Source organism: Panthera pardus, unplaced genomic scaffold, assembly GCF_024362965.1.
Source record: "Panthera pardus isolate Hobbes unplaced genomic scaffold, ASM2436296v1 HiC_scaffold_2, whole genome shotgun sequence".
Taxonomy (NCBI): domain Eukaryota; kingdom Metazoa; phylum Chordata; class Mammalia; order Carnivora; family Felidae; genus Panthera; species Panthera pardus.
In genome coordinates, this window is record NW_026526765.1 from 4,749,864 (window position 1) to 4,775,952 (window position 26,089).

At 55.8% G+C, this 26,089-nt stretch overlaps 1 protein-coding gene and 1 long non-coding RNA gene across 4 annotated transcripts; both read right to left on the reverse strand.

Moving 5' to 3' along the window:
* Window positions 1–24,547, reverse strand: MED10 (mediator complex subunit 10). Of its 3 annotated transcripts, XM_053906865.1 has the most exons (5): window positions 24,355–24,547; window positions 22,925–23,008; window positions 20,178–20,280; window positions 7,297–7,445; window positions 5,769–6,059 (listed from the first exon to the last, which is right to left on the reverse strand). In XM_053906865.1, the coding sequence occupies exons 1-4, from the start codon at window positions 24,474–24,476 to the stop codon at window positions 7,302–7,304; spliced, it is 453 nt and encodes a 150-aa protein (XP_053762840.1). In that variant the 5' UTR covers window positions 24,477–24,547; the 3' UTR covers window positions 5,769–6,059; window positions 7,297–7,301. The 3 variants fall into 3 exon arrangements, with proteins under 3 accessions (XP_019306372.2, XP_053762840.1, XP_019306371.1); XM_019450827.2 differs by lacking the exons at window positions 5,769–6,059; window positions 7,297–7,445 and adding an exon at window positions 1–760 and having other exon boundaries at window positions 24,355–24,544; XM_019450826.2 differs by lacking the exons at window positions 5,769–6,059; window positions 7,297–7,445 and adding an exon at window positions 17,413–18,049 and having other exon boundaries at window positions 24,355–24,543.
* LOC109267842 (uncharacterized) lies at window positions 2,928–4,068 on the reverse strand. The gene is made up of 2 exons (XR_008423649.1): window positions 3,308–4,068; window positions 2,928–3,215 (listed from the first exon to the last, which is right to left on the reverse strand). It is a non-coding gene; the product is annotated as an uncharacterized LOC109267842 (long non-coding RNA).
* Window positions 24,548–26,089: the final 1,542 nt, after the last annotated feature.

Genomic DNA, 26,089 nt, shown 5'->3' on the forward strand with positions numbered 1-26,089 from the left:
TAATTAGTGAACTCTTTAATAATAAGGTTCATTTAATTGACCTTCATTTCTGGTTTCAGAATAAATCTGACAATATTACTCGCCAGCCACTCCCAAAAGCAATAGTTGTACCGTAAGAGCAATAATCTTGGGGCCTGAAAATTCATCTCTAAATGAAAGAATTTTCTTGTTATGGCCGGAACCCTACAATAATGGCAGCGCCCTGGGTAGAGGGCAGGGGAGAGGAAGTCGGAGAGACAGGATTGGAAACTTTCTGATAAAGAGGCGCCGTGGTGCTCACAGTTGTTCTTGTCCCGTCCACGCATTATTTTATAAGAATTGTGTAAGGGCACCAGTTGGTAAATACCAGAGGGCTGTCACGGCAGGGATACCCGGCTCCGTAAACACATTTGCACACAAGTGCTTATAAACTGGCCGTCGATCATGCCAGGAAGACTTTCCAGCCTGTGCCATCGTGTCCCAGGGTGTCTCTGGCTACAGAAGGTGTTGTGAGGTGTCTCTGGGAAGCGTAGTCCCTACCTCTTCTCTTCAAGACCTACAGCATCACCCTCGGTGCAGGGACAGCACCATCAACAGTGACCCGTGGTGTGAGACAAGCCTGCACCAGTGTCCAATGAGTCTGGGCTCCCACTGTGCCCTGGACCCGGGGGGAGGGGGGGGTCAGGAGGAACCCACTGCCCCTCAGCACCTTCCCTACCCCTGGCTGGTGTCCCATGGTTTCCTCTTCTCTTCTCCAAGCCTATGCTCTTCCACTGGGTTCCTGGAAGGGCAAGGAAAGAAGGGCTTCTGTGGCCTCATCATCACCGAGAGTCCCCCGCTCTGACAACTGCACAGCTCTGTGCAGAAGCCAGCATCATCAACAAGTAATGAGAGCAATAGAAACACAGTAGCCAACAATCCCGAAATTCTGAAATCCACAATTAAAAACTGGAAAGTTTCTGCAACTGGTATGTTGGTCCCAGGCCGACTCACCACTAGGGGAACAAGAACCCGCCAGGATCGGAATGGCGTGTGCTCCAAGGCAGAGACTGCGGAGAAGCAAGGAGGGCGGGCCGTGACAAGACCCCGGAGCAGAAGCAGGAGGAACATGTGACCAGCGTTCCCTCCAAAGGGCTCCCCTCGGAAGAGACGACCCACGTTGCATGGAGAGCCATGCGGGACAGTCGCTTAGACGTGAGTTCCTTGTTTCACACGTACCTTGTTCGTTTCATCTTCTAGCAAACTTCTTTTCTCCCCAGCAGAGGGGTACTAATTAGTGCATATTAAGCACCTATTAATGGCACTTTGCCTACTTGGCCCTCAGGCATTGCTGAAAATGCAGATCTGGGTCCAAGAACCAAGTGGTAACTGGGTTTAAAACCCTAGGAGCCAATTGTCCCACGATTCTACACCCTCCCCAGCCCACCCCACCACCATGCTTTTCAACCAGGGGCCACGAGCACACCAAAGGGACAAAAAGCACCAGGGTAAAACAAGGAACACTTTCTGTGCCAACAATGTTGCTCAAGGCAGACAAATTTTAACTTCTTTTATTTAGAGCAAATGCAAGCCTATTAAACTAGACAGTACTCATTATTCTTTAAGTGAGACGAGTGATGATTTTTCAAAAAATGTTCTGTGGAAGGTCTTTTTTTTAATTCGCTTATTTATTTTGAGAGAGAGAGAGAGGAGGGAGGGGAGGGGAGGGGAGGAGAGGAGAGGAGGGGAGAGAGAATCTCAAGCAGGTTCCAGGCTATCAGCTCAAGAAACCTCGAGACCAAGACCTGAGCCAAAACCAAGAGTCGGAGGCTTAACGGACTGAGTCACCCCGGTGCCCCCTGAGGCAGATCTTCTATCCCTGCTTCCAGACCAGGAATCCAGGCCGGACTCCTTCTCTGCTGTGAAGAGAGGCTTTGGTGAAAGGGTCCCAGGACACTGAGCAGCAGCGGGCCCCCCCTCTCGCCCAGCTGCAATGGCCCTGCGCGCTGAAATCCCGGTCCATCTGTGGGCCTGCTGTTCCTCCCAGAGCCTCTCACCAGTAGACCTGGAAAGGTCCACAGAACCAGGCTCAGGCTGCACACGATTATGCTTTTAACTTCCTCTCCGAGTACTGTGCCGTGTTTGTGCTCACGGGGACCCCGGGCCAGCTCTACAAGTCTTCCTCCTCAGTGACATCTGGCCTGGACTCGGCGGGCAGCTCTGGGCTCAGCGGGGCTCTCTCACGGACCTGAGCTCGGCTTCCGGGTCAGCTGGGGACTGGCCGGTCCAGGGGGCCTCCGCTGGGTAGGTCAGTCTACACCACGAGGTTCTGATCCTCCTGCACACCAGCCCTGACCTGCCCACGACGGCAGCCGGGCAGGGTTCTCAGGAGACCGCAGAAGCACACACGGCCCCGTGAAGCCCGCACTTGGCACTGACACGGCACCACGTCCGTTACCGACTGTCGGTCAGAGCAAGTCGTGAGATCGGCCCAGATTCAAGCAGGAGAAAAACAGACGGTACCTCCTGACAGAAGAGAGCGGACGTCACACTGCAGACAGGGAGGGGAATCATCGCTGCCATTTTTTGCAAACATGCAGTGTTTTCTCTTCCCGTATGCTTCCATCCAGAACCTCTAGATCACAGCTTCCCAGGAAGCTTTACCCGTCCCCAAGGACGTGCAGTTGGGGGCCCCACAGACAGATGCGCGCCCACGTGTGCATGTGCGTGAATGTGTCTGCCTAAGAAAGAGAGTAGGGGTTTCAGCATCATCTGCAAGAATGAAGCATCTGTAAATTGCACTTCGTAGGGGGAAGGGTCCGTGCATCTCTTATATTCCCTACTACCGCCAAAACACGTCCGCATGTCGTGTTCTGTTTCCTTTGCCAACAGCTGTCGTCTTTCTCCTAATTCACTCACCAGCTATTCCAGCTCTACGTAGCCAGAAAAACAAGGACCGTACCAGACAGTTCAATAGACAACATTTAATATGGGAAACTGGTTACAAAGGTGTTAGAAGAGATAGAAAACCAAACCATGAGGCAACCCAAGGATTGGCTAAAGCAGGAGAACTCTCCCCCGGGATGGGAGGACTACCAGAGAGAGGCAGAGGTTAGTGGAGCCCAGAGGCCAGGTCCCCTGCAGGAGCTGGGTCCTCAGGAGGGGCCACAAGGCAAAAGCTGGAACCACAGCCAGCACATAGCAGCTGCCAGAAATACCTCCTGGGGCTGAAGAGAGAGGAGAGGGTCCAGGGACACCTGCTGGGGCCTGAAGGGAGAGGAGAGGGGAGAGGGTCCAGGGACACCTCCTGGGGCTGAAGGGAGGGGAGAGGGTCCTGGTTCTGGGACACCTGCTGGGGCTGAAGGGAGGGGAGAGGGTCCAGGGATACCTGTTGGGGCTGAAGGGAGGGGAGAGGGTCCAGGGACACCTCCTGGGGCTGAAGGGAGGGGAGAGGGTCCTGGGACACCTGCTGGGGCTGAAGGGAGGGGAGAGGGTCCAGAGACACCACCTGGGGCTGAAGGGAGGGGAGAGGGTCCTGGGACACCTGCTGGGGCTGAAGGGAGGGGAGAGGGTCCTGGGACACCTGCTGGGGCTGAAGAGAAGGGTGAGGGGAGAGGGTGCAGGGATACCTGTTGGGGCTGAAGGGAGGGGAGAGGGTCCTGGGACACCTGCTGGGGCTGAAGGGAGGGGAGAGGGTCCGGGGACACCTGCTGGGGCTGAAGGGAGGGGAGAGGGTCCTGAGACACCTGTTGGGGCTGAAGGGAGGGGAGAGGGTCCAGGGACACCTGCTGGGGCTGAAGGGAGGGGAGAGGGTCCAGAGACACCACCTGGGGCTGAAGGGAGGGGAGAGGGTCCTGGGACACCTGCTGGGGCTGAAGGGAGGGGAGAGGGTCCTGGGACACCTGCTAGGGCTGAAGGGAGGGGAGAGGGTCCTGGGACACCTGTTGGGGCTGAAAGGAGAGGAGAGGGTCCTGGGACACCTGCTGGGGCTGAAGGGAGAGGAGAGGGTCCTGGGACAGCTCTGGGGCTGAATAGAGGGGAGAGGGTCCGGGGACACCTCCTGGGGCTGAAGAGAGGAGAGAGAGTCCAGGGACAACTCTAGGCTTGAAGAGAGGGGAGAAGGGAGAGGGTCCAGGGATACCTGTTGGGGCTGAAGGGAGGGGAGAGGGTCCAAGGACATCTGCTGGGGCTGAAGAGAAGAGAGAGGGTCCAGGGACAACTCTGGGGTTGAAGAGAGGAGAGAAGGGAGAGGGTCCTGGGACACCTGCTGGGGCTGAAGGGAGGGGAGAGGGTCCTGGGACACCTGCTGGGGCTGAAGGGAGGGGAGAGGGGAGGGGGTCCAGGGATACCTGTTGGGGCTGAAGGGAGGGGAGAGGGTCCAAGGACATCTGCTGGGGCTGAAGAGAAGAGAGAGGGTCCAGGGACAACTCTGGGGTTGAAGAGAGGAGAGAAGGGAGAGGGTCCTGGGACACCTGCTGGGGCTGAAGGGAGGGGAGAGGGTCCTGGGACACCTGCTGGGGCTGAAGGGAGGGGAGAGGGGAGGGGGTCCAGGGATACCTGTTGGGGCTGAAGGGAGGGGAGAGGGTCCTGGGACACCTGCTGGGGCTGAAGGGAGGGGAGAGGGTCCTGGGACACCTGCTGGGGTTGACAAGCAGCAAAGACACCCTGGCTGCTGCAACCCTCCTTCCAATGCCGCCCACGGGCCGACCCAGGCCAGGAGCCTGGCTGTGCACAGGGACAAACCACCTCGGTGGCTCACAAGGAAGGCCTGTTTCTCACTCTGCTCCAGTGCCCATCACACCTGGGTCTGGCTCCAGTGCCCATCACACCTGGGTCTGGGCTGAAGAGCAGGTGTGCTGTCCTCATGCAGACAAGGGGGGTCAGGGCGGGTCAAGGACCACCAAGGAGGCTGTGCCGGGCCCTGGAAGGGCCCACACTTCATGGGACGACGCAAGTCACATGGCCCAGCCCAACACGGATGAGAGAGCTCCGTCCACACAGGGTCCCCATCAGCCCCGTGGCAGTAGGCAAGAGAGGTATTCCTCTTGCAGAAAGGGCAGCTGTATGTTTCCTGTGGCTGCAAGTAAGAAATCACCACACGCTGAAGACAACACAAATGTATTTTCTTACAGTGCTGGAGACCAGAATTTTGAAATCGGGTCTCACTGGGCTAAAGTCAAGGAGTCGCCGGGGGTTCCTTCCACAGGCGCCAGGGGAGAATCCCTTTCCTGTCTTTTCTGCTTCTGGGGCCACCCACATCGTCTGGTGTGTGGCCCCTCCCTCACATCACCCCAACCTCTTACCTCCGTTGTGACTTTCCCACTTCCTCTTCTGATCTCCTGCCTGTCGTTCCCCCATAAGGACACTTATTGTTACTTTGGGCCCACCTGGATCATCCAGACAGCCTCCCCATCTCATGATGCTTAACCTAATCCCAGCTGCCAAGTCCCCTTTGCCGCACAGGATAGCATTCCCAGGTTCTGGGGGTTGGGATGTGGACGTTCATCCACTACAAGCAGCACTAGCTCGATCCACCAGCAAGGGGTCTGGAGCGATGCAGGGTGCAGGGACCAGGCTCCCGCACCAGGGAGCACAACAGAGGAAGGGCAGGGAGGTCTTCCGGAGTCTCCTCCCAGCCTCTTCTTTATCAAGAAACAGTCCTTGCGTGCAGGGGGGGGCTCCATCCCACCCACGAAGGGAAGAAATTCACAGCTCCTCGCCTGCCGCATGAGCTCATGAACGGTCTGCTGCTAAAGTCTGTGCAGCCCAGTGTCAGACTCTCGGACAAGTGAGATAAACAACGGTCATAATTCAGGTGTCCTACCTCGTAACACATTGTGTTTATGAACACACTGGCTAAGAGCTCCAGCTCCAGAATCCATCTCCTTGAGCATTATGATTCCTACAGGCTGTCACTGGAGGCCACCTCGGTTCTACAGGCAGGTCACAACATGGCCCTTTGCATCGTCAAGGCCAGTGGAAGAAAGAATGTCTTTCACACCAGTCTGCTAAGACGGCGTGTTAGATGATGTTATGTGGTCTGGGAAGGCACATGTCCTCTCCTTGGTTACACTCTATTGGTTAGGACTCACAGGTTCCACCTGCACTCAAGGGAGAGGGGATTATACACGAGTGTGACTCATTGAGAGTCATCTTAGGGTGTATCAACCAGACAGAGAGAGAGAGAGAGAGAGATGATAGACGATTGATAGATGATAGATAGCCCATCGATATATAATAGATGATTGATAGATGATTGACAGGTGATAGATAACAGATGGACAAATGGATGGATGAATGGATGGATGGATAATGGATGGGTAAACAATTGACAGATGATAGATAGCCCATCGATATATAATAGATGATTGATAGATAATTGATAGACGATAGATAACAGATGGACAGATGGATGGATAGATGAATGGATGGATGAATAATGGACAGATAGATAGATGATAGACAATCGATAGATGATAGATAGCCTATCGATATATAATAGATGATTGATAGATAATTGATAGATGATAGATAACAGATGGACAGATGGATGGATGGATGAATGGATGGATAATGGACGGATAGATAGATAAATAGACATATGATAGATAACAGATGAATGGATGGATGGATGGGTAGATAAATAAAAGACGGATGGATGGATAGATAGACAGAAGTTCACTCAAATGGAAAGTTACCGAGAAGACCCCAAAATACATTATATTGGAAATGTCAGTAGACATACGGCTATCTTGTTCCAGGGAGAGCAAAACTGAAACCACCAGAGGAAAGCTGCAGGCAAACACACTTGGTCACCACATAAGAGAACTTTCTGACAATCCAGCGTTCAGAGGTGGAAGGAGGGGGTGGCCTGGGGACGGACCAAGTTCTTCCCTTGGCGCTCACAAAGAGGCCCTGGGGACACTGACGCTCCTCTGCGGAGGGTTCTCGGCAAAAGCAGTCGTGGTACCTACCACCTGAAGGCCCAGGCTTCTTCCAGCTCTAGGTACCAATAACTTTCCATCTCCAAAGTTTTGAGAATGGATTCCTTCAAAACTAAAGGGACCCCGGCCCATCAGAGATACGGAGTTTAGAAGGCATCACGGCTTTGCGGGACCCCGGCAATGGTGACCATCTGTAACATTTTAGCCCTGGCTGGGAAGACAGCAGCCGGGGCACAGTGAGACGGTGCGTGGGTGGAAGAAAACGGGGGAGGAGTGAGCCACACTGGGGTCACTGACACTAGAAATCAAGAAAAAGGAAAATTCCAACATTTGGTCTTCAGCTGAAACCAAACAGATGTTTCGAGAACTGAGAGGAGCTTCGGGTAAGACGTACGTAGTTCAAGCTGCAGCGACTGAGAGGGGAACCTCAAAGTATCTCAGATCCGTATCATTAACGGCCCTCGAGGAAGACACGGGAGCTGAGAAGCTTGCTCGTGGCTGGTCCGGTGGCAGCGCGTTCCACGTCTCGTGCCCTGCAAAAGCCTGGGGATGTAAGCTCAGGGTTTCGCCTCTCATGAGGCCCTGGCCCAGGACCGGAAGCAGTCTCTCTCCCTGCTCCCTCTCTGTCCTACTCCTTTACCTTCCGCTCCTACGGCTGGGATTGCTCACCTCTTCACAGCAGTCTTGAGAGACGACATCCCAGCATCCATCCCAGAGCTCTTTTTGCAAAGCCCAACTGGACCTCAGCCTCCTCCGTCTGAGCGAGCGGTTCCCGAGGGCTCCGACCCCCCCCCCCCCCCCCCACTCCAGGGGTAGGAGCCATGTGCCGAGAGGGTGGAGTGGACAGGGGCTGCAGGAGGCCGGTCGTGGGCTGCCCACCTCAGCGGACATCTTCGGGGACAGGCAGCCGTCTGGTCAACTGAGGTGTCCTTAGAGGGCAGTGTCCCATTTCCAAGTGTGTGGTTACAGATCGGCTCTGCTTTGCTCCCAAAAGAAACGGACCTCTCCCGGCTCCACGGTGCCAGCAGGCCGCTCTGAAAGGCCACGCGCACGGCGTGTTCCTGGGCTGTCCACAGCCCGACCGGCGCGTACTAACCACACGGCCAGAGCCACACCAGCAGCTGCAGAGGAAAAGGGCTGTCCACGGAAGGACAGCTGCAGCCGGCTCTCCAGCTTGGGGCAAGGCAGCCCAGCTCCCAGCCAGTTCCGCCAGCCTGGGCCCTTGGCCGGGACTCAGCTTCTCCGGATCCGCTTCCATGGCCAAGCGGGGAGGACACAACCGTTGTGACAATAACCTTCCTTCGGTGTCAGTGTCCTTCTCTTCCTCCTCCTCGCCCTTCCTGGGAAGAAGGCTTCCACACGCACGGACCTCTCACCTGTGCCCTGGGTGACCGTCTGATCCACAGCCCATCCCTTGCAGATGTCACACAGGTGGGGGAAGGAGCCACCAGGTCTGGGAGCGTCACTCTGGGCCCACGGGGCCTCCTTCACGTCAGACCCGTGCAGGGCGCCCGGCCACGGCCAGCTGGCCGGAGGAAGGCCAAACGGCGGGGGCGGACATGGGTGAGGACAGAGGAGTAATAACAGAGCGGTGAGATTCAGCCATTTTTAACCTTGGGTGGCTTGAATCAACACTGCGCCTCTCATCACAAGAACACTGGGGGAGCACAGCATACTTTTCCCTCGGCAGGTAGGGGCCCCTCCGTGGGCTGTGAACCCAGTTTAGTGAATCACCATTGCTTCTGGGAAGAGAAGGAGAAAGAAAGGAGGGGAGGGGAAGGGAGGGGAGGGGGAGGGTCGGGTAGGTCAAAGCTCACACGTATGGCCAAAGTAGGTATGATTCTGTGAGGCTTTGGGTACGTGGTCCTGGAAGGGGATGGAAACTGTGTTTCTGACCATGGGTGCACTGAAGCTATTTGAAAGCAGAAACGGATGTACTGACCTTGGCATGAGCCAGCCAAGCGCACACAGAGCCACCCTTCCCCTTGTTCCAACCACGGCCTCCGAGCCACACAAGAGTCGGGGCCGGCTTGTTCGGGGTCTGCATCCCTCCTCCCCAGCCGGCCTCCTGCATGAACGTGGATGCCCGTGTCTGGAAGGCGAGAAGGGGACACATCTCTGATTTCTTTGGCCGGACATGGCCATCGCTGTGGGGCCTGCACCTCCCCAAGCACTTCCAGTGCTCCCGGGACCCACACGTCCCAGCCCGGGGAGATTTTCCAGACTATTTGGGGGATTAAGGGAGCGAGCACGCACATGACCTCAGCACACATACACGACCGCTGGAAGGACACCCAGAAAACCTTGAGCTTTGGAGGTCTGCCTGCCTGTGCAGAGGGTCCAGAGAACTGGTGCTCAGCAACTCGGAGGTCAGTCCCGGCTCAGGGCTTCCGAGCTCCACGCTGGGAGACCTACTCGGGGCCTCTCTCTGGCTAGCAATCTGGCAATAATTATGAAAATGTATATACGTGCAACTCCCCTCCAAGAAATTAATCTCAAGGGATACCCTCCGATGTCGTTGGTACTGAACAAAGGTGCATCCTGTGGTATCTGTGCTAGAGCTGAGAGAGAAGGCCCAAGGACCACCCGACGGAGACAGTGTGGGTGCTGGACAGCGCATCTGGGGGACAAGGCTCTGGTGCCAGCCTGAGGTGGCCCCACACATGCTGACAGGAGGGCATCTCCAGAGATACTGTAAGTAAAAACAGTGAGAGGCTGAACAGTGTGTATAACGTGATCCTGTTTGTATTTTTTGAAGTTTGTTTATTTTGAGAGAGAGAAAGAGAGCGCGAGCGGGGCGAGGGGGGGTGGGGACAGAGAATCCAAAGGGAGCTCTGTGCCGACAGTAGGGAGCGCTTTGCGGGGCTCAAAGTCACGACCCGTGACATCGTGACCTGAGCCGAAGTCGGACGCTTAACTGACTGAGCCACCCACACGTGCTTCTGTATAAGCAGAAGCGTGGACGTATACTTAGAGCGTCTGTGGTTGCCGGGAAGGTGTCTGGACTTAATAAGCTGGGGGCTGGCACATGCCATTCACACTGTGCTGTCTGCATTTTTCAAGGTGGAAAACGAGCACGTGAGACAACAGCGCTAAGCACGCTCTCTGATTTCGCTTGCTGTACATCTGTACCAACAGGACCACTGAAGCTTAACACGAGACGCAGGAAGAAAAACCGGTCCCGATCGATACCGCGTGGCCCGCCTTCTCTCTACGTGGGGAGGCCGCGACGCTCTGTGCGAAGAGCCTGGCTGCACACTGTGCACGGTGAGTAAACGGTTATTAATAACAGTAATGACGGCCTCCATTTGCTCCTGCAACACCATTGGCTTCACCGTGGGGCAGGATATACTCTGAAGACGGGCCTTCGGTTTCCACTCCCATCTCGAACTTAAAGAGGTCAGAAGACAGTTTACGTGAAAGGCCCATCTCTTGTTCTGCTCTCTGCTGGGGCCCCAGCTGCTTCCTTTGATTAAATCCGCCGACAACCGCGTTAGCATCCCTTTGGGACACTAAACGCTCCCGTCTGCACACACTCGCAAATTCATAAATGCCTCGGCACACACGGGATGCCCACAGGCTACAATACGTGCACAGGTCCCCGAACATGGGGCTCCGCCCAGTTACCAGAAGGGTCCTGCAGTGTCGCCTGGGGTAGCACACAGAGAGGGCGGGAAGGGAGGACGGGGCGGAAAAGACCAGTCTCTCCTTCATCCCGAGCGAATCTCACACTCGGCGCCTCCCTAGGAGGGCAGCTGAGACGGTCTGGACGGAGCTCAGGGCCTTCTCCAGAAGAAGGGGGGCAGGGGTGGGGCTGGGGGGCAGCAGACCCTGCAGGAACCCAGCCTGGAGAAGGGAGAACACAAGGAGGTGGAAGAGGTGACGGCAGATGTTGGGGAGAAGCGGGGAACGTGTGGGGCAGCGGGCTTTGAAGAGGCCGATGGCTGTCCCCGCGCTCCCCAGGCCCCCGCTTCCCCTCCCCCGCCCCCTCCAGCTGCAGGAAGCTTTAGAACCACGGGGCACCCAAGGCTCTTGCAGCTCAGGGACCCGGGGCTCCTCCACCTGGCCTTGGAGGACCAGAGCCAGCACTGGCCGCGGCGGCCTCTGGAGCCACTAAGAAGGACCACACGGGCAGGGACGACGGTGAAGCCGGGTCAGAGGCATGACAAGGACCTGGGGCAAGGCACTGCCGAGGCCACTCAGCTCCCTGGCGAAAGGAGAAGTGGGTCACAGGCTCCACCTGCTCTTGATCTCTGGCGTCCAGATTATCCCCCAGCGCCCGGGATGAGCCTGGGGAGGGCCCTGCGTCCTGCCCCTTCTCCTTCCACACGCTGTCCACGCAGCGGGACCACACGTAGCTTTGTACCTTCGGCTCATAATACAAAAGACACCACGTGTGCGCCAAGTAAACTAAACTTGAAACACTCCTAGCGCTGCATCTGGGATCTAAATTTACTTCCACGAAATTTAAGGTTTTGGCCTTAAATTACCCCTACAAGTGAGCTTCTGCGGGAAAGAATCGACGTCAGCACCTGCTACCTGGAAATCCAGGTCTCATGTCCTGAATGTGCCAGAAGGGGCCCTGTAGGTCACCTGACAGCTCCCTTTCCCCGTCCCCTCCCTCCTGGCCTGCCTCTGCCCTACAGGCCGTAAAAGCTAAGATCTAGATCCCCTCGCCACCCTCGCGATTCGGGGTGCCCAAGAGACACCATCCTGGCCAATGAGACGCGGTACAAGCCCCTCAAGGAGACAGTTCCTCCAGAATGAAATGGTGAGGCCTCTGCAGTCGCGGTCTTTCTGTCACCCTTCGCCCATTCCTCTTCTACGTTCTCCCTGCCTGGAATGCAGTCGCTGTGCCCGGAGGGAGAGCAGCCATCTTGTGATGTGAAGGCAAGACCATCTGCTACAAGTGGCATTGACAAAGGTGTATCGCTGTGGAGCCTGGTTAATGCTTGGGAGGGGCTGTAGCTGCTCTGGGCAGACAACTTCAAATCGCTTGCCACGGGAGAAAGAAATCTAAGCCCCATCTTTTTTCACAATTGTTAGCTGAACCTTCCCTAATTTGCTGCCTACACACCTGTAAGAGTGATAGAGGCTAATAATGATGGCAACCAAATAAAACTGTAACAAAATGAAAGCAATGAAATTATACACGCACACGCGTACGTAATTATTTTCAATGTATATTGCAATTATCAAATAAGATAAGTTATACAACATTGTAAGTTTTAAAACATTATTGATGCCATTATTCTACCTAAGATTGCTCATGCCCGAAAAGCCTTTGAAACTTGAAAAGACAGTGGACAAAGTAAATGCCTCTGGGTCCTAGTGAGAAATCCCAGCCCAGGTGAGACACCATTCCCCAACAAAAATGGAAAGGTGGGAAAGCCCTCCTGAAAGAGAGATTCTCACAATCCTGCCTCTCTCGCACACGAGTCCCTTCGTTTACCGGGCAGTAAAAGGCCTCGCGGACTGTAACTCGGCCACAGAACCTGACGACCGGACTGCAGGGGCCGGAGCAGAAGACGGGTCAGGGCTGCGGGAGGAAACAAAGCCCCAGAGCCCACAAAGTCCCAGCAGCGGCGGGACACGGGAGGGACGGCCCCACCTATCTGCTGCTTAGCGGATTTCTGATTCTGCACCAGACGATGCTCTAAATAAAGCCAGGAATAAATATTCCATCAGCACATCCCTTGTTTCCTCAGCCTGTGAGTGTTCAGCTGCACAGCGAGGCTGGCCTCCCTTCCCAGCCTCATTATCCTAACGGCGACCCCCCCCCCCCGCCAAAAATTGCAAAGAAGACAGCTCTTGTGCCCCCCATTGGTCTGTGCCCACCTCGAGGAGCAGTCTGTCTCCCTTCTGCCCAGACTGCATGTCTAGGCTGGAAAAGCTCCAAGAAAATAACAAAGGACCTGAGTCTTGTCTTCTCCAAGCAGGCTGTGGTTGCCCTCGGTGGAGATGCCATGGGACCACCCTCTTCCTCCTCCTCCTCGTCCCCCTCCCCTTCCCTCTCCTCCTCCTCTCCCTCCCCTTCCCCTCCTCCTCCCCCAACCACCCTCTTCCTCCTCCTCCTCCTCCTTTCCCCCTCCTCTTCCCCTTCCCCCTCCTCCTCCCCCACCTCCCTCTTCTTCCTCCTCCCCCTCCCCTTCCCCCTCCTCCTCCCCCAACCACCCTCTTCCTCCTCCTCCTCCTCCTCCTCCTCCTCTGTCTCCTCGTCCCCCCCTTCCCCCTCCTCCTCCTCCTCCCCTTCCCCCTCCTCCTCCCCCAACCACCCTCTTCCTCCTCCTCCTCCTCTGCCTCCTCCTCTGCCTCCTCCTCCCCCTCCCCTTCCCCCTCCTCCACCTCCTCCTCCCCCTCCCCTTCCCCCTCCTCCACCTCCTCCTCCCCCCCCTCCCCCTCCTCCAGCCAGTGTAAAGCACCCCACTGCGTGGACGAGCTGGGTATGATGGGCAAAATAATCAGACAGTGGCTCTGGGAACCGAGACTAGCAATCAGACTAAGTAAAATTTAACAGAGAAATCGTAAAAGTGCGTGACTCTTTATTGACTGATCATTATCGGTCGGTCGGTCTGTAGATTGATAAGCTGTCGTGTCCCAAGCACAGAGTACACAGGTGTGTCCCAGCCAGCTCGGCTGCTGCCAACAAAGCACCACAGATGGACGGCTTCAACCTCTGGCATCCGCTCCTCACGGCTCTGGAGGCTAGAGGTCGGCAATGGGGCTGCCGAGGTCGGGTCCTGGTGCGTTGTAGACGGCCCCCTGTCCCTGCCGTGTCCCCACGTGGACTTTCAAGCCCACCAGCGTCCTTCCTCTTCTTCCTCTGCTGCCATCGATCCTATTTGATTAGGACCCCACACCATGACCTCACTTAACCGTACTTAACGTCCTCGGAGGTCCCATCTCTAAATACAGCCACACTGGTGGTTAGGACATGTGAATTTGAGGGGGTGGGGACTCTATGGACGTGCATACATACATGCATGCATGTGTCTGTATACACATGGTGCCCATGATGCATTACACAGTGCAGAAACGCAGGCGGGCACACACGTATTTGCACGTCTATCGTTAGACTGACGGGAATCCTACGGTTATTATTTTGGCTACCTCTGTGACTTAGGGGTCACCATCTACACCGAATTGCAGATCTGGGCCTGGAACACCCCCGGTGGGGTTCCTTGAGGTCCCTGCTCCCTGCGTGGCTCTTCCAGAGCCAGGACAGACGGTGCCTTCTGCGTGGCACGGATCGGGGACCACGGACCACGACCGGCACCCGCCGCCCTGCCCACGCCCCTCCTGAACAACCGTCCGAGCACATTCCCCTCCATGCCAGCAGCGAGAGCGGCACCGGCCGGCCTGGGGGGGGTTCCAGGTGCACGAGGCAATCGGAGTTCCTGCAAACAGAAGGCATTACTGGCTGCACAGGCTGGCAGGCACGTCCCCACCGCGTCTCTTCACTCCTCCCTGGGAGCCCCGGCCAAGTCCCGCCCACTGTCCCCAGCACCTCTCCTGCAGCACACTGGTCCCCTCACCGGTGGCCTCTGAGCACAGACCCCCTGGGGGGTACGAGACCCCAGGAACACATCTTCTGTCCCAGGTTCACTAACCCTCTCAGCGGGAACAAGAGAGGCCTCGCGAATGTGGTCTGAGGGTGAAAGGAGACAGGACAGTCAGTGACTGATCCCCATCAGCCATCTCTGCCACCACGCAGACTCGGAGGGGCAACAGCTTCGTTTTCTCCGTGGGGTCAGTGACCACGTGCTCTTGCGCTCCCAAAGTCGGCGGCAGCCAGATCCCCTCCGCAGCGTATGTCTGGAGGCCAGCCGTCTGCCTCAACGCCTGGCACCGTGGGGAGGCCTGATGTGGGGCGGGCAGGGCCACCGGGGTGCCCACACACCCAGGCCTCCACAAGGCTCCCGGTGGGATGGGGCAGGGTTCCCAAGAATGCCTCCAAGCGGTTCATCTCGGACACCCCGAACCAAACAGACTTCACCTCCTTTGGAGGAATCATTTATAAGTCCAAGTTCAGCTCCTGAGCCCATGTGGTGAAAACCAACCCTCCAGTGCAAAGACCAGAAGGACAGGGCTGGCCCCGTCCCTCCTTCTCCAGCCCCACAGCACAGGCCATCGTCAGCTGGCCCCCGACGAGGCTCGTTCCCACCCCACTGATACTCAAGGCTGCTACCACGTCAGTTCAGTAATAAAGCCCTCTGCTCCTGAGCACCAGATTAGAGGTCAGGCTTGGGACGGCACTGTGCCACCATTTAGTCCGCTTGTGACCCAGACGGTTCCTATGCAGGTGGCCCTCCCCTCCCGTCACTGGTGGATGAGGCAGGATGCAATCCCGTGCACAGATGGAACTAAAGCCCAAAACGACGGCCGGTGATTTAGAGCTGTCCTCTGCCTGTACTTCCGACGTGGTTTAAGTTTGTTTCTTTATTTTGAGAGGGACGGAGAGACTGCAGGCAGGGGAGGGGCAGAGAGCCAGGGAGACAGGGAAACCCGAGCAGGCTCTGCAGGGTCAGAGCAGAGCCCGATGCGAGGCTGGATCTCACAAACCCGAGATCATGACCTGAGCCGAAATCAAGAGTCAGACGCTTAACCGACTGGGCCACCCAGGCGCCCTCCAACGTGTCTTACAATTAAATGGACGTGTGCGTCCCGTCTCTCTGTGTTTGCAGCGCACTTACCCAAAAATCGGAACCCATTTTAAATGTCTGCTTTGGGAGGCCGTGCTCACATAAAGGACCGGTGGGAGCTTGCACGGCACGTGCCACCAGAGAGGACGCGTCCTCCGCTCGGGAGAAGGCCGGCGGGCTCCGCACCCAGATGAGGAAGTGTGGCTTTGGTCACTTCACGCTACCGTTCCTCCCGTGGGCGTGACACAGGGCTCCCCAAGGCTGCCACGGAGGCTGCAGTGCCCTTCCGGAGCCTCCGTCCCCAGGATCCCAAAGCCTCCCCAAGCTGCAGCTGGGCTCCAGTCACTGCCTTTTCACACACTGCCTTCCCTCGCACCCCCCGCCCCGGCCCCAGCACACCTGCAGTAATGCAGTCGTCACTCACGTGTCTGTGTCAATGCACGTGGCCACGTCCGTCTGGATCTGTGTGTACGTGCTTCTGTGTGTGTGTGTCTGTGTGTCTGTCTGGATCCATGTGTCTGTGCCTGTATCTGGGTCTCTGTAACTTCCACCACCGTCACCCACAATGCTGCTTCCTCGTCACCAAACCATAATGCCTGTGTCTTCCTTTTTTGCACAACTTAGTATTTGCTTTCAAAACGTAGAAAAAGAGCTTACAGAAGAAGGAAAAAGTATCATTCTGTCTCCACGTAGACACACATAGCTTCACCGTCTTCACCAGCCCGCAGCTTCAAACTCAATTTGTGGCCCGTGGCCCCGGGTGACAGGGGCTCATCAGGCAGTCACGCAGGCAGCAGTCCGCTTTGAGCGGATCTGGGGGTGCAGACACGGCAGCCCCCCAGCAGCAAAGCCAGGGCGCTTGACGGCCGGACCCGCCAAACAGGACACCGTGTGGGTGAGTGGTGGCCCCCAGAAAGGTGTGTCCCCTTGGACCCTGTGAATGTCACCTTATTTTGAAAGTCTTCGCAGGTGCGATTAAGATTCTGGACCTGGATTGTCCAGGTGGGACCTAAGCCCAGCAACAAACGCCACTGGGAGAGACGGGGGAGACACGTGGAGAAGACAGAGCCACGTGAACACAGGCACAGATCGGGGCAGCGCTGCCTCAGGAGCACCCAGAGCCACCAGAACCCCGCGGGAGGCAGGAAGGACCCCCCCACTGCCGACACCTTCATTTCCGGTCTCTGGAACCAGAAGCTAAACCTCCATTGTTTTAAGCCACCCGGTTTGTGGCGCTCTGTTTCGGCAGCCACACAAAACTCCCAGGGCACAGGCAGACGTTCCGGAGCAGGTCCCTGTGCTCGGTGCTCAGCCCACTCCAAGGATCCCTCCTCACGGCCGCTGTCCTGCCCCAGGAGAATCGCCCGAGTTTACGAGGAACCAGGCTCCCGGGACCTGCACATCCTGCGGCTGAGAGGCGCAGCCCCGGGCCATTTCACTGGTGTCCGTGAACCCGCCTCCCTCAGGATGGTACACCCTCTAGGAAACCGGCTGCAGGAAATCACAAAGCTGCTCTGTAGTTTTTAATGTTTATTTATTTTGAGAGAGAGAGAGCGAGAGAGCGTGCAGGTGAACAGGGGAGGGGCACAGAGGGAAAGGGAGAGAGAGAATCCCAAGCAGGCCCTGCACGGTCAGCGCAGAGCCCGACTCAGGGCTCAATCTCACAAACACTGAGATCGTGACCGGAGCCAAAATCAAGAGTCAGACACGTAACGGACTGAGCCCCCAGGCGCCTCCAGAATTCTGCCTGGAGAACAAATTGTGTGAATGTTACTCACACTTTGGGGGAGGCGATACTTGATGGTTTACAAGATACACTGTACTACACTACAAAATGTCATAAAAATCACTGCACGGACTACATCATGTAAATACTTCAAGGCTTTATTATGTGCTTACGTCTAATCGAAATTCATGTACAGTCACACGGAACACGTTCTTTATGCACCATAACTGAAAACGTAAAACACAAAACCGACTCAAAGTATTGCTCAAATAAAAGCAATTTTTCTTTGTTTTAAGGTGTGACACCATGGTAAGATGGAAAAGAAACAGCACATGAAAAGAAACCGTCAGGTGGATTTTTAAAAACTTAATTTAACTATTATAGCGAGTATTCCCAAGACTACTCTGCTGTGGACAATTAAATGCATCGCACTCACGATCCCCAGCCATGTGAAAGCTCAGGGACCGAACAGACGCACATCGGGGACAGAGGGGCAGCCGGGAGCACAGCTCTGCCGGCCCTCCGGGCCCCACCGTCCCCCAGGGCCAAGGACGAGGACAGGGTGGCTGGAGGACGGGCCCGGGAAAGCCGCACTGGTGCCGCGGTCAGTCCCAGCCTGCCTGAAGGTCACAGCGACTCACGCAAGACCAGGAGGGTCTTCAGAAAGCAGGGCGGTGAAGTTAGGAAGGGGGGTGGTCCTCCCCTCGGATGCTTCGATACTTAGCCATGTCTTCAGGGAATACTTTAGAAAGTTCTTGAATCAACAGGCTTTTAAATTTCTAAGAAGAAAAACACACAGCATCAAAGTATCTTTGTTGGTGACCTGTCACCCAAGTCACAGACTACTTACTCCCCACCCCCCAAGCCTCAAACTCAAAAGAACAGAAACTGTGCCTTCCCTTTGCGTAAGCGGCCGTCCACACTGCCTGCTCATGACCCGGCTACCAGCAATGCCTACGAGCTTAGAACTGTGTTAGAGGTACGTTAACGAACTACCTGAGAGAGGAATCCATGAGCACAACATAAATACCTCAACCAGAAAAGCCCCTCCTGTAAGGTGCCAGCCACACATGTGGAAATGACTTTTGCAGACAACACACGTAACGGGAATCCTCACACAATATTTAACTAAGCAATTATTAACTCAAACCACATCAAACTCGCTGTGTGCAAGCAGCTTGATCAAAGCTTTCGGAGCACCTGGAAACCTCTCTACTGCAAATGCTGCGGCTTCTGGATCCTACTTATCCGCCTCGCACTCGTTCTAATCCGGTCTGAAAAGCAGCGAAGTACCTGCCAGCATCTGAAAGCCTCTCCCTGAGAGTCACACTGAAAGGCAGCTCTACAGACACGAGCAGACCTCACGCATGTTCTCAAGGGACACCGCACCTCAACACAACCACCGTCTGAGCTGCAACTCGGGCAAGGTTGAACACACGGTCCGCGGGGCAGACGAAGGCCACGGAACTGCGCCACGAGACCCGCACAGATCTCCGATGACGGAGACGGATGCGCGCTGAAGGTCACAGTCCCCATGCGTCACCGCCCGCAGGGATCCCCGCACTATCCGCGGCGCTGGAGTCGACCAGGGCGAGGCCAAAGCGGGAGCCGAGCGCACACAGCCCACAACCCGTCCGCTCGCTCACAAGGGCACCGGCCACCACGGCCTGATGTCCTGAGGGTGACGCTGAGCTCAAGGGCAACGCACCCCGAACTGACAAAACAGGAAGGAAGCTGCGGGCACCACACAGACCTTCACAGCAGTGCCACGCGCAGGGCAGGCTACCCGCCACCAGGACGGATCACCGGGGGAGACGTTAGGAAGCCCGGTGACCCAGGGCAGCAGGTGACAAAGTCGTCACGGTCATCCAGGCAGGGCCTCTCTGCTCCTTCCCCGCGCTCAGCCACAGAGCCCTGGGCCCCGAGCCCCGAGGTCACCGCGTGGCCATCCCCGCACACACGAGATATCGACCTGGTACTCAGTGGGTGCTGGACCCCAGCAGGGACACAACGCTCGTCCCCAAGGTGCTGGAGCCCAGGCTGCCACGGACGAGATGGGAGAGGAAGGGAAGAGGGGCTTCCTCCTCAGGCGTCCCCATGGAAAGGTTGGTCCCCAAGGCCTGAGGAGGAGACGCAGGCTGAGCCCCGAGGACGGAGGGTGCAGAGGACAGGCCAGAGCTCCAGAGAAGGCCGCGCGAGAGGAAACAGGAGGGAGGGGGACACGAGGCCGGGCAGCCAGGCAGGGGTGAGGAGTGGGTGGAGGCAGGAGCTCGCAGCACGAAGCCAGCACGCATGGGCGACGAGGGGACGGCGCAGCGCGGGAAAGGAAGAACCACGCACCCCAATCTGAACCACCACTCAGTCAATGTAAATTGAAAAAAAAAAAAGCCCCGCATATTTCACGTCCAAGATGCATGGAATTTTCTAGTTCTCATCAAAGCAAAGAACACCCAGAGAAGTGCTCTGTGGAGCGCTGAGGACAGGGGCCACAGCACGAACGGGCCTGGAGCCAGGCGCTGGAGACAAGCACTGAACAAGGAGCAGGGAATAAAGCCCCGGAACCATCATTTCAGGAAGTGGCAGAACAGACGGCATCAAAAAGCAGCAAAGTACAACCTGCAGTTGGTCTTGTGCCAACGGCTGGCCAGCGACAAGGAACCGTCGCGAGAACTCGCCGGGCTCTCCTAAAAGGCAGGCCACCACCTGCTGCGTCCCGTCCGCCCCGACCAGGCCCTCCGCTGCTCTGTGTCACTTACCGCCCATTACACACAGAGATCTCAGCTGTGCCACCGTGGGAAATAGTGCACGTTTTACCACGTGTGGAAAGGAACAAGGTCTATCGGCCAAATCCGCTTTGTAAGGATCTCTTCACGTTCGGACCTTAGCTTGTGCTCACAAGCGCCTTACCTTCATGGTGTCGATCTTGCCTTTCACCTGTTCATTCCTGGCCAGGGCCCTCTCCAGGCACTCTTTGGTGTAGAGTTGGGGGTTTCGTCCTTGATCTATGTATCTGGAGACAGCAAACACCTCCATTAACGTTCTCCTGGCTGACACCTATTCTCAGTTTTCTCAGGGACAGAAAGGAGCGAGCGCGATACAACTTCACACGGCCTTGTTTGGACGAAACAGTGCCCAGGAACCAAGTGAATCAGGATTCTTCCATTCACGCAAGTATAGATGATTTGGTCTATGACTTCTAATAGCGCGACTGACTCACGCAACCAAGCAATGACCAATTACGACCCAAGCGAGCTTCACATCCTCAGTGTTCGCTCTACTTCCGTTCCCTTGACCCTCACGATAACCTGTAAGGTCGGGCAGCTCTCGACAAAGAGAGGACCGACGCGAGCCAGGGTTTCAGGCTGGGGAGGGGAGGGGTTCTCGCCAATATGTGGCCTCCACTCTGGGGCGGGGGGGGGGGGGGGGGCACCCCATCAGTCCCTGGGGAATCCCTTTGCAGAGGAGCCTGGGGACTGCCGGAGCAGCCGGGGAGCGGTGCACGGGGCAGCCCCAGCCCTGCCGGCCCCAAGATTACACACAAACTGCTGTACCACTTTTGGGGGGCGGGGGCCCTGACACACTACTTCCCTAAATACACCCAAGTAACATGAATTTAACAGAGGGATGCTCTCCAATTGTTTCTAAATTGTAGAGCTGTTTTTGAGATTTCTGACACTTGTCCCCAACATGCCTTCATTCCCCTGCAGACTTCACCAAGCGCACTGGCTGGCTGAATATCCACGTTTACCAGCCGTGGGCCACGTGCCCGCTTCCGTACCTTACAGACCTTCATACCCTTCAGCTACACTAATTACTCATTACAAAGGAAAAGAAATCACGGCCACGAAGTCCAGTTTACGCTCCAACAAAAAACTGTCACTTCAGAGATTAAAAAAAAAACACTGTTCAGTTACCGTTAATGGCATAAAAACTGGCCTTCAATTATGACAGATAAAAAAATCAATACATCACATGTTTTAGAAATTCCATTTTATTGTAATGTTTTTGAAATGGTGGAATGAAAGAAGCCAAGTTAGGGTTAGTTCTGAACAAAACACATCCAATTCTGAAGAAAAACACCTGACAGGCTCAAGTGTCCGAAACAAGTAACTGTCTCAACAGCAACAGCGTTCGGATGGGGCTCTCTCTCCAGGCCCGAGGGCCAAGTGCGCTCCCGCGGACACATCAACCCCCAGTCCCGGAGAGAGGAGCACGGGTTACAGTTTTCTCTCTGCCACAGTCAGTGTGCCTGTCTGGAAGCGTGAGCTAAAAAAGGCCCCTGAGACCCCGGAAACTCCTCCCACATCATGCACGTCGACGGACAGTTCTCACCTGCTACCTGGTGGAGCTCAGAGGCCAACGCGGTCCCAACGCCCCGGATGAATCTCAACCGTCCCTTCTGCCCACTGGCTGTGGCCGTCGCGGCCCAGGCCGCCCTGCCTGCTGCCCATACACAATCAGTCCCCATCCCTTTCTCTCACTGGCCCTTCGGAAGGCTGGGGCAGTCACCTGGCATCTGGCCTGACATCCATCCCACACATTCACGGCCAGAACAGCACTAATGAGGACACTTCAAGAAAAGCAAATTAGCCTCCACATTCCTGCAATCCACAGGCAGGCAGGCAGCCACCGTCTGGGAGCCTAACGCTGTAACACACACACGCGGAGAACTCGATGGGCTCACAGAACATGCTAAGAACACACAACACCATGGCCAGGGAGAAAGGACAGGGCCAAGAGCAGTAAGAGTGCAGCCTGTGTGTCCCGTCTATGTGGGCAGCTCCTGAGCTGTGCTGTCACGAGGCCCTGCATCTCTGACCTTTCCGCGACGTTAAAATGGTAACGTTTCCCTTAACTGTCCAAGGAAATCTAGTGACTCAACATTTGCAGTTTTAAGGCCAAAAGGACTGACGTGCTCTTGCCATCAATGCTGGCTCCGCCTCCGGAGAGAGATGCTGCCTGGCAAGAGACATCGGCTCTGGGCGAGGAAGGACGAGTCCAGAATTTTTCTCTTAACTCTGACACTTAGCCACACAGCCCGGCGCAGTTACTTACCAGTTCTCTCACCTGTAAAATCAGTGTGATAAAACCTGAACTAAACAAATCTGTAACTTTATTTCCTGGAGGCGTTCTCTGGGCCACGCCTAGGACAGGCACACACAGCTCTCCGGCAGCAAACAGTGAACAGCCTTCCCAATTTCACTTGGTCTAAGAACCTTTATTTCCGCCCCCAGAGCAGGTATTTACCATCTCCTAAAATTAGCACTCCCAGTGCAGCCTGAAAGACATCACACCAAATTACTTCTCACGCTGTTTCTGCCTATAGTTTTTTCTTTTTTCTTTTATAACAGCCCGAGTAGAACTTTTTATCCCTCAAGAAAAAAAGCGATATGGATTTTCGAGAGCCTATGGTGTTTTTCACATATTTAATAAACCTTTACTCACATGTTAACTCTTTTTCAATATGTAGATTTTTTTTTTTTGAGTTTTTAATCCCATTAAAACACAGCCTCCCTGAAAGCAAGTAATTTTCGTCTATCTTCACTGGCTTATCCCCAGCACCTATAAATTGCTAAATGCCAGTAGCTGAAGGAGTCATTATAGCATCATTAAACAAGAATTCTACTCAAATGAAAATCAAGAATGATACTTACTCAAAAACTTCTAAAGGCACAGTAATGTCATGAAGCTGCTGCCTGCACTTATCAATATCCTGTAAGCCAGTAACGATAAAATTCCTGGGGGAAAAAACAAAAGTGGGCCATGTGGTTAATTCACATGACAGCAGGAACACCACCCAGGCGGCCAACTAGAACTCCACAGGGGACAGAGTTCCTTACCCCAACAAGGCGCATGGCTCTGTTTAGCTACAGAATTCCTAGGAAAGCTCTGGAGTTGGAGAATACCCTCAGGTATCTGACTTTCTTCCTTTTTTCATGTATTTATTTTTGAGAGAGAGAGAGAGAGAGTGAGCACACGCAGGGGAGGGGCAGAAAGGGAGGGGACAGAGGATCTGAAGCAGGCTCTGTGCAGACAGCACAGAGCCAGATGTGAGGCTCGAACTCATGAACAGCGAGATCATGACCTGAGCTGAAGGCAGACGCTTAACCACTGAGTCACCCAGGCAACCCTTGACTTTCTTTGCTAAAGTAGAAACAACCAATACGGGGGGCGGGGGGGGGGGGGGGGGGGGACAGAAACCAACCCTTTTGAGAATCTGATGAAAACTATCAATCTTCTCTCAAAAACAATTACCCTGACTTCCACCTGGTTTTGTGTGCAATTTCAGAGAACACATGGGGCAGCGGACTCCCACTTAAGAACCCATCCTCTGAGTCTGGGGGTAAGAAAACCATCCCTGGCTGGTTCAATCTCAGCCTCCTTTTGGAGGCTTCAGAGATCACCAGGCTAGTTCCCCTGCACTGGGTTTGTAATGCTGGGTTGCAATTATGTTGGATGTCTGTACCCCCTATAAAGCCGAGCTCTTCATCAGGACATTCTGTTCGCGTATTTGCCTCTTGTTCATCCCAGGGCCTAATACCATGGCCAGCACGGAGCTGTTGCCAAAAAAGTTAATAAACGGTCTGCAACCTTCCTCACCACCTCCCCCATCCAACTCCTCCACATTCAGGCCTCCGCAGCAAGTGGTTTCAGACCCCTCTCCTTCCGGGGCTCAATCCGGTGCACTCCCCCGTGAAGTCCGCCTCCCCTCTGGGGACGGGGACAGAACTCCCCAGGAGGGCCCAGGAGAAAAGGAAGGAGTCACACGCGCTCGAGGACAGGCTTTGATTATCAGGCCCAGAAACTGCACAGTCGGCCCATGGTGACGTCTCCAAATGGGCCCCCAAGAAAAGGTTGCAGCAAAGCAGAGCGGGAGGGAGGAGGGCCGGCAAGAGGCGGCGGCGAGCCCGCCCCGGGCGCTCAGCCTGGAGCCAGACCAGGCCCAGACGACGGCGGAGAGGGGCGGCTCCCGGCCAGGCCCCGGCTCCCCCGCGGCCCGGCTCCCCGGCTCCCCGGCGCGACTCCCGGCAGACGCCGCCCCGCCAGCCCCGGCAGACGCCCGCGGACTCGGGCCGCCACTCACAGCTTCTGGTTGAGCCCGGCCTGGCTGCTGGGCTGGAAGTCGCTGACGATGATGCCGAGCTGCCGGATGTTCTCCACGAACTTCTCCAGGTGCTCCTCGAGGTGGTCGAACTTCTCCGCCATGGCCCACAACAAACACCGCCCCGCGCGTGGTCCTGCTCCGCCGCTTCCTGCTTCCGCCCGAGCCCGCCGCCACTTCCGTTTCCTCCAGCGGCAGGAGGCGGGGTCTGAGGGGGCTACCCGCGCGGCCGGGGGGGGCGGGACCTAGGCTGTGGGCGGGACGAGCGTTGGGGGCGTGGTCTGGGCCGGGATCGGCGTGCGGGGGCGGAGCTCGAGCGCAGGGCGGGACGGAAGCCAGCTCAGCCCCGCCCCAGCAGCCCCGAGCCGCCCAGGTGAGCGGGATCCTTCCAGCTAAACCGGGTCCCCAGGTGTTGTCAGTCCTCAGGACTGCCCTGTTGCTCTGAGGCCCGCCAGGAGCTAGCCCTGGGGACCTGCGACACCTCGTTCTGCCTCCCCTAGCCCTGCGCAAGCTAGCCTCTGAGCCTTCGTTCTCGTCCATCAACTTGGAATATTGAGTGCAGACAGCTGCTTGAGATTAGACTGGTTTAAGACCCCGAGCGCAACAGGCAGTGCTTGGAAACAGTAGCTTATCCCCACGAGGAAAATGACTTTTGTTTTCTGAATATACAAATTACTCATTGCAAATAATTAAAACAATACAGGAAAAAATATAATGAAGAAAGAGGGAAAGACACCTGAAATCCTGCACCATGACATAACCATCTTTAAGATCTCGGATACCACTCACTCCTGCATTTCTTTATTTGCAGAGTCCAGCAGGCACCCCACCCCCCCCACCCCCACCTGCTTCCCTGGAGGCTGGCCTCCCTCAGCCAGGCCCAGGCCCTCTTGGAGCCACCCAGCCTTGGCCCTGGCACTGAAAGTCAGCTCATGCTGGGCTTTGGACCTGCGACTTTCCCAGTAGCGAACTATCTGCCTTCCCCAAATGAGTACACGAGCAGCCAGGACAGCTCAGGGTGACTAAAGCCTGGCGTCACAATTGAGGCCTTCCAGCACTAACTCCCGCCAGTCCCACCAGAGGCCAGTCATCTCCATGCACCATACAGGGCAGCACCTTCACAAACCCCCACCTAGATGGAAATCCAAAAGCTTCCATGAAAGGCCCAACAAAGGTAGTTTCCCTGCCCCGCTGTTGGAACCCTTGCAGTCAGCGCCGGCCCCCCTTCCTTCCTCTCGTGTGCAGCTAGCATCCACCTCCTGAAATTCTTCTGTCCAACCACCTCCCACTCAGCGCTTCCTTCCCTAACTCCTGCCACCTACCGAAGGCAGGCCCTCCCCCACTCCTGCCAGCTCTAATGAAACTGCCCTATCTATAAAGAATAACCCTTCCTGCACGGAGCTTGTGGTAAGCTGCTGCTCACTGATCTTAGGAAATTCCATCTTGATCGCATCCCTCTTGTTCTTAAGAAACTTTTCTGCCCATTCTTCTAGGACTAACCGTGGTTAGCTCTGGACTCTTCAGACTACAGTGATTTCCTCCTTTACTAAATATCATAATATGCATCGTCCTCACTCTTCAGTTCCTAGAGTCTTAGGCAAAATGAGGTAGCTCCTTTTCTAGATGTTCTCTCCCAGGTGTGACCAAAAATGGGCACCCAGTGAAGGTAATTGATTTGTCAAACGTACTGAAATCAGGGACTCCAATCGATGTGCTG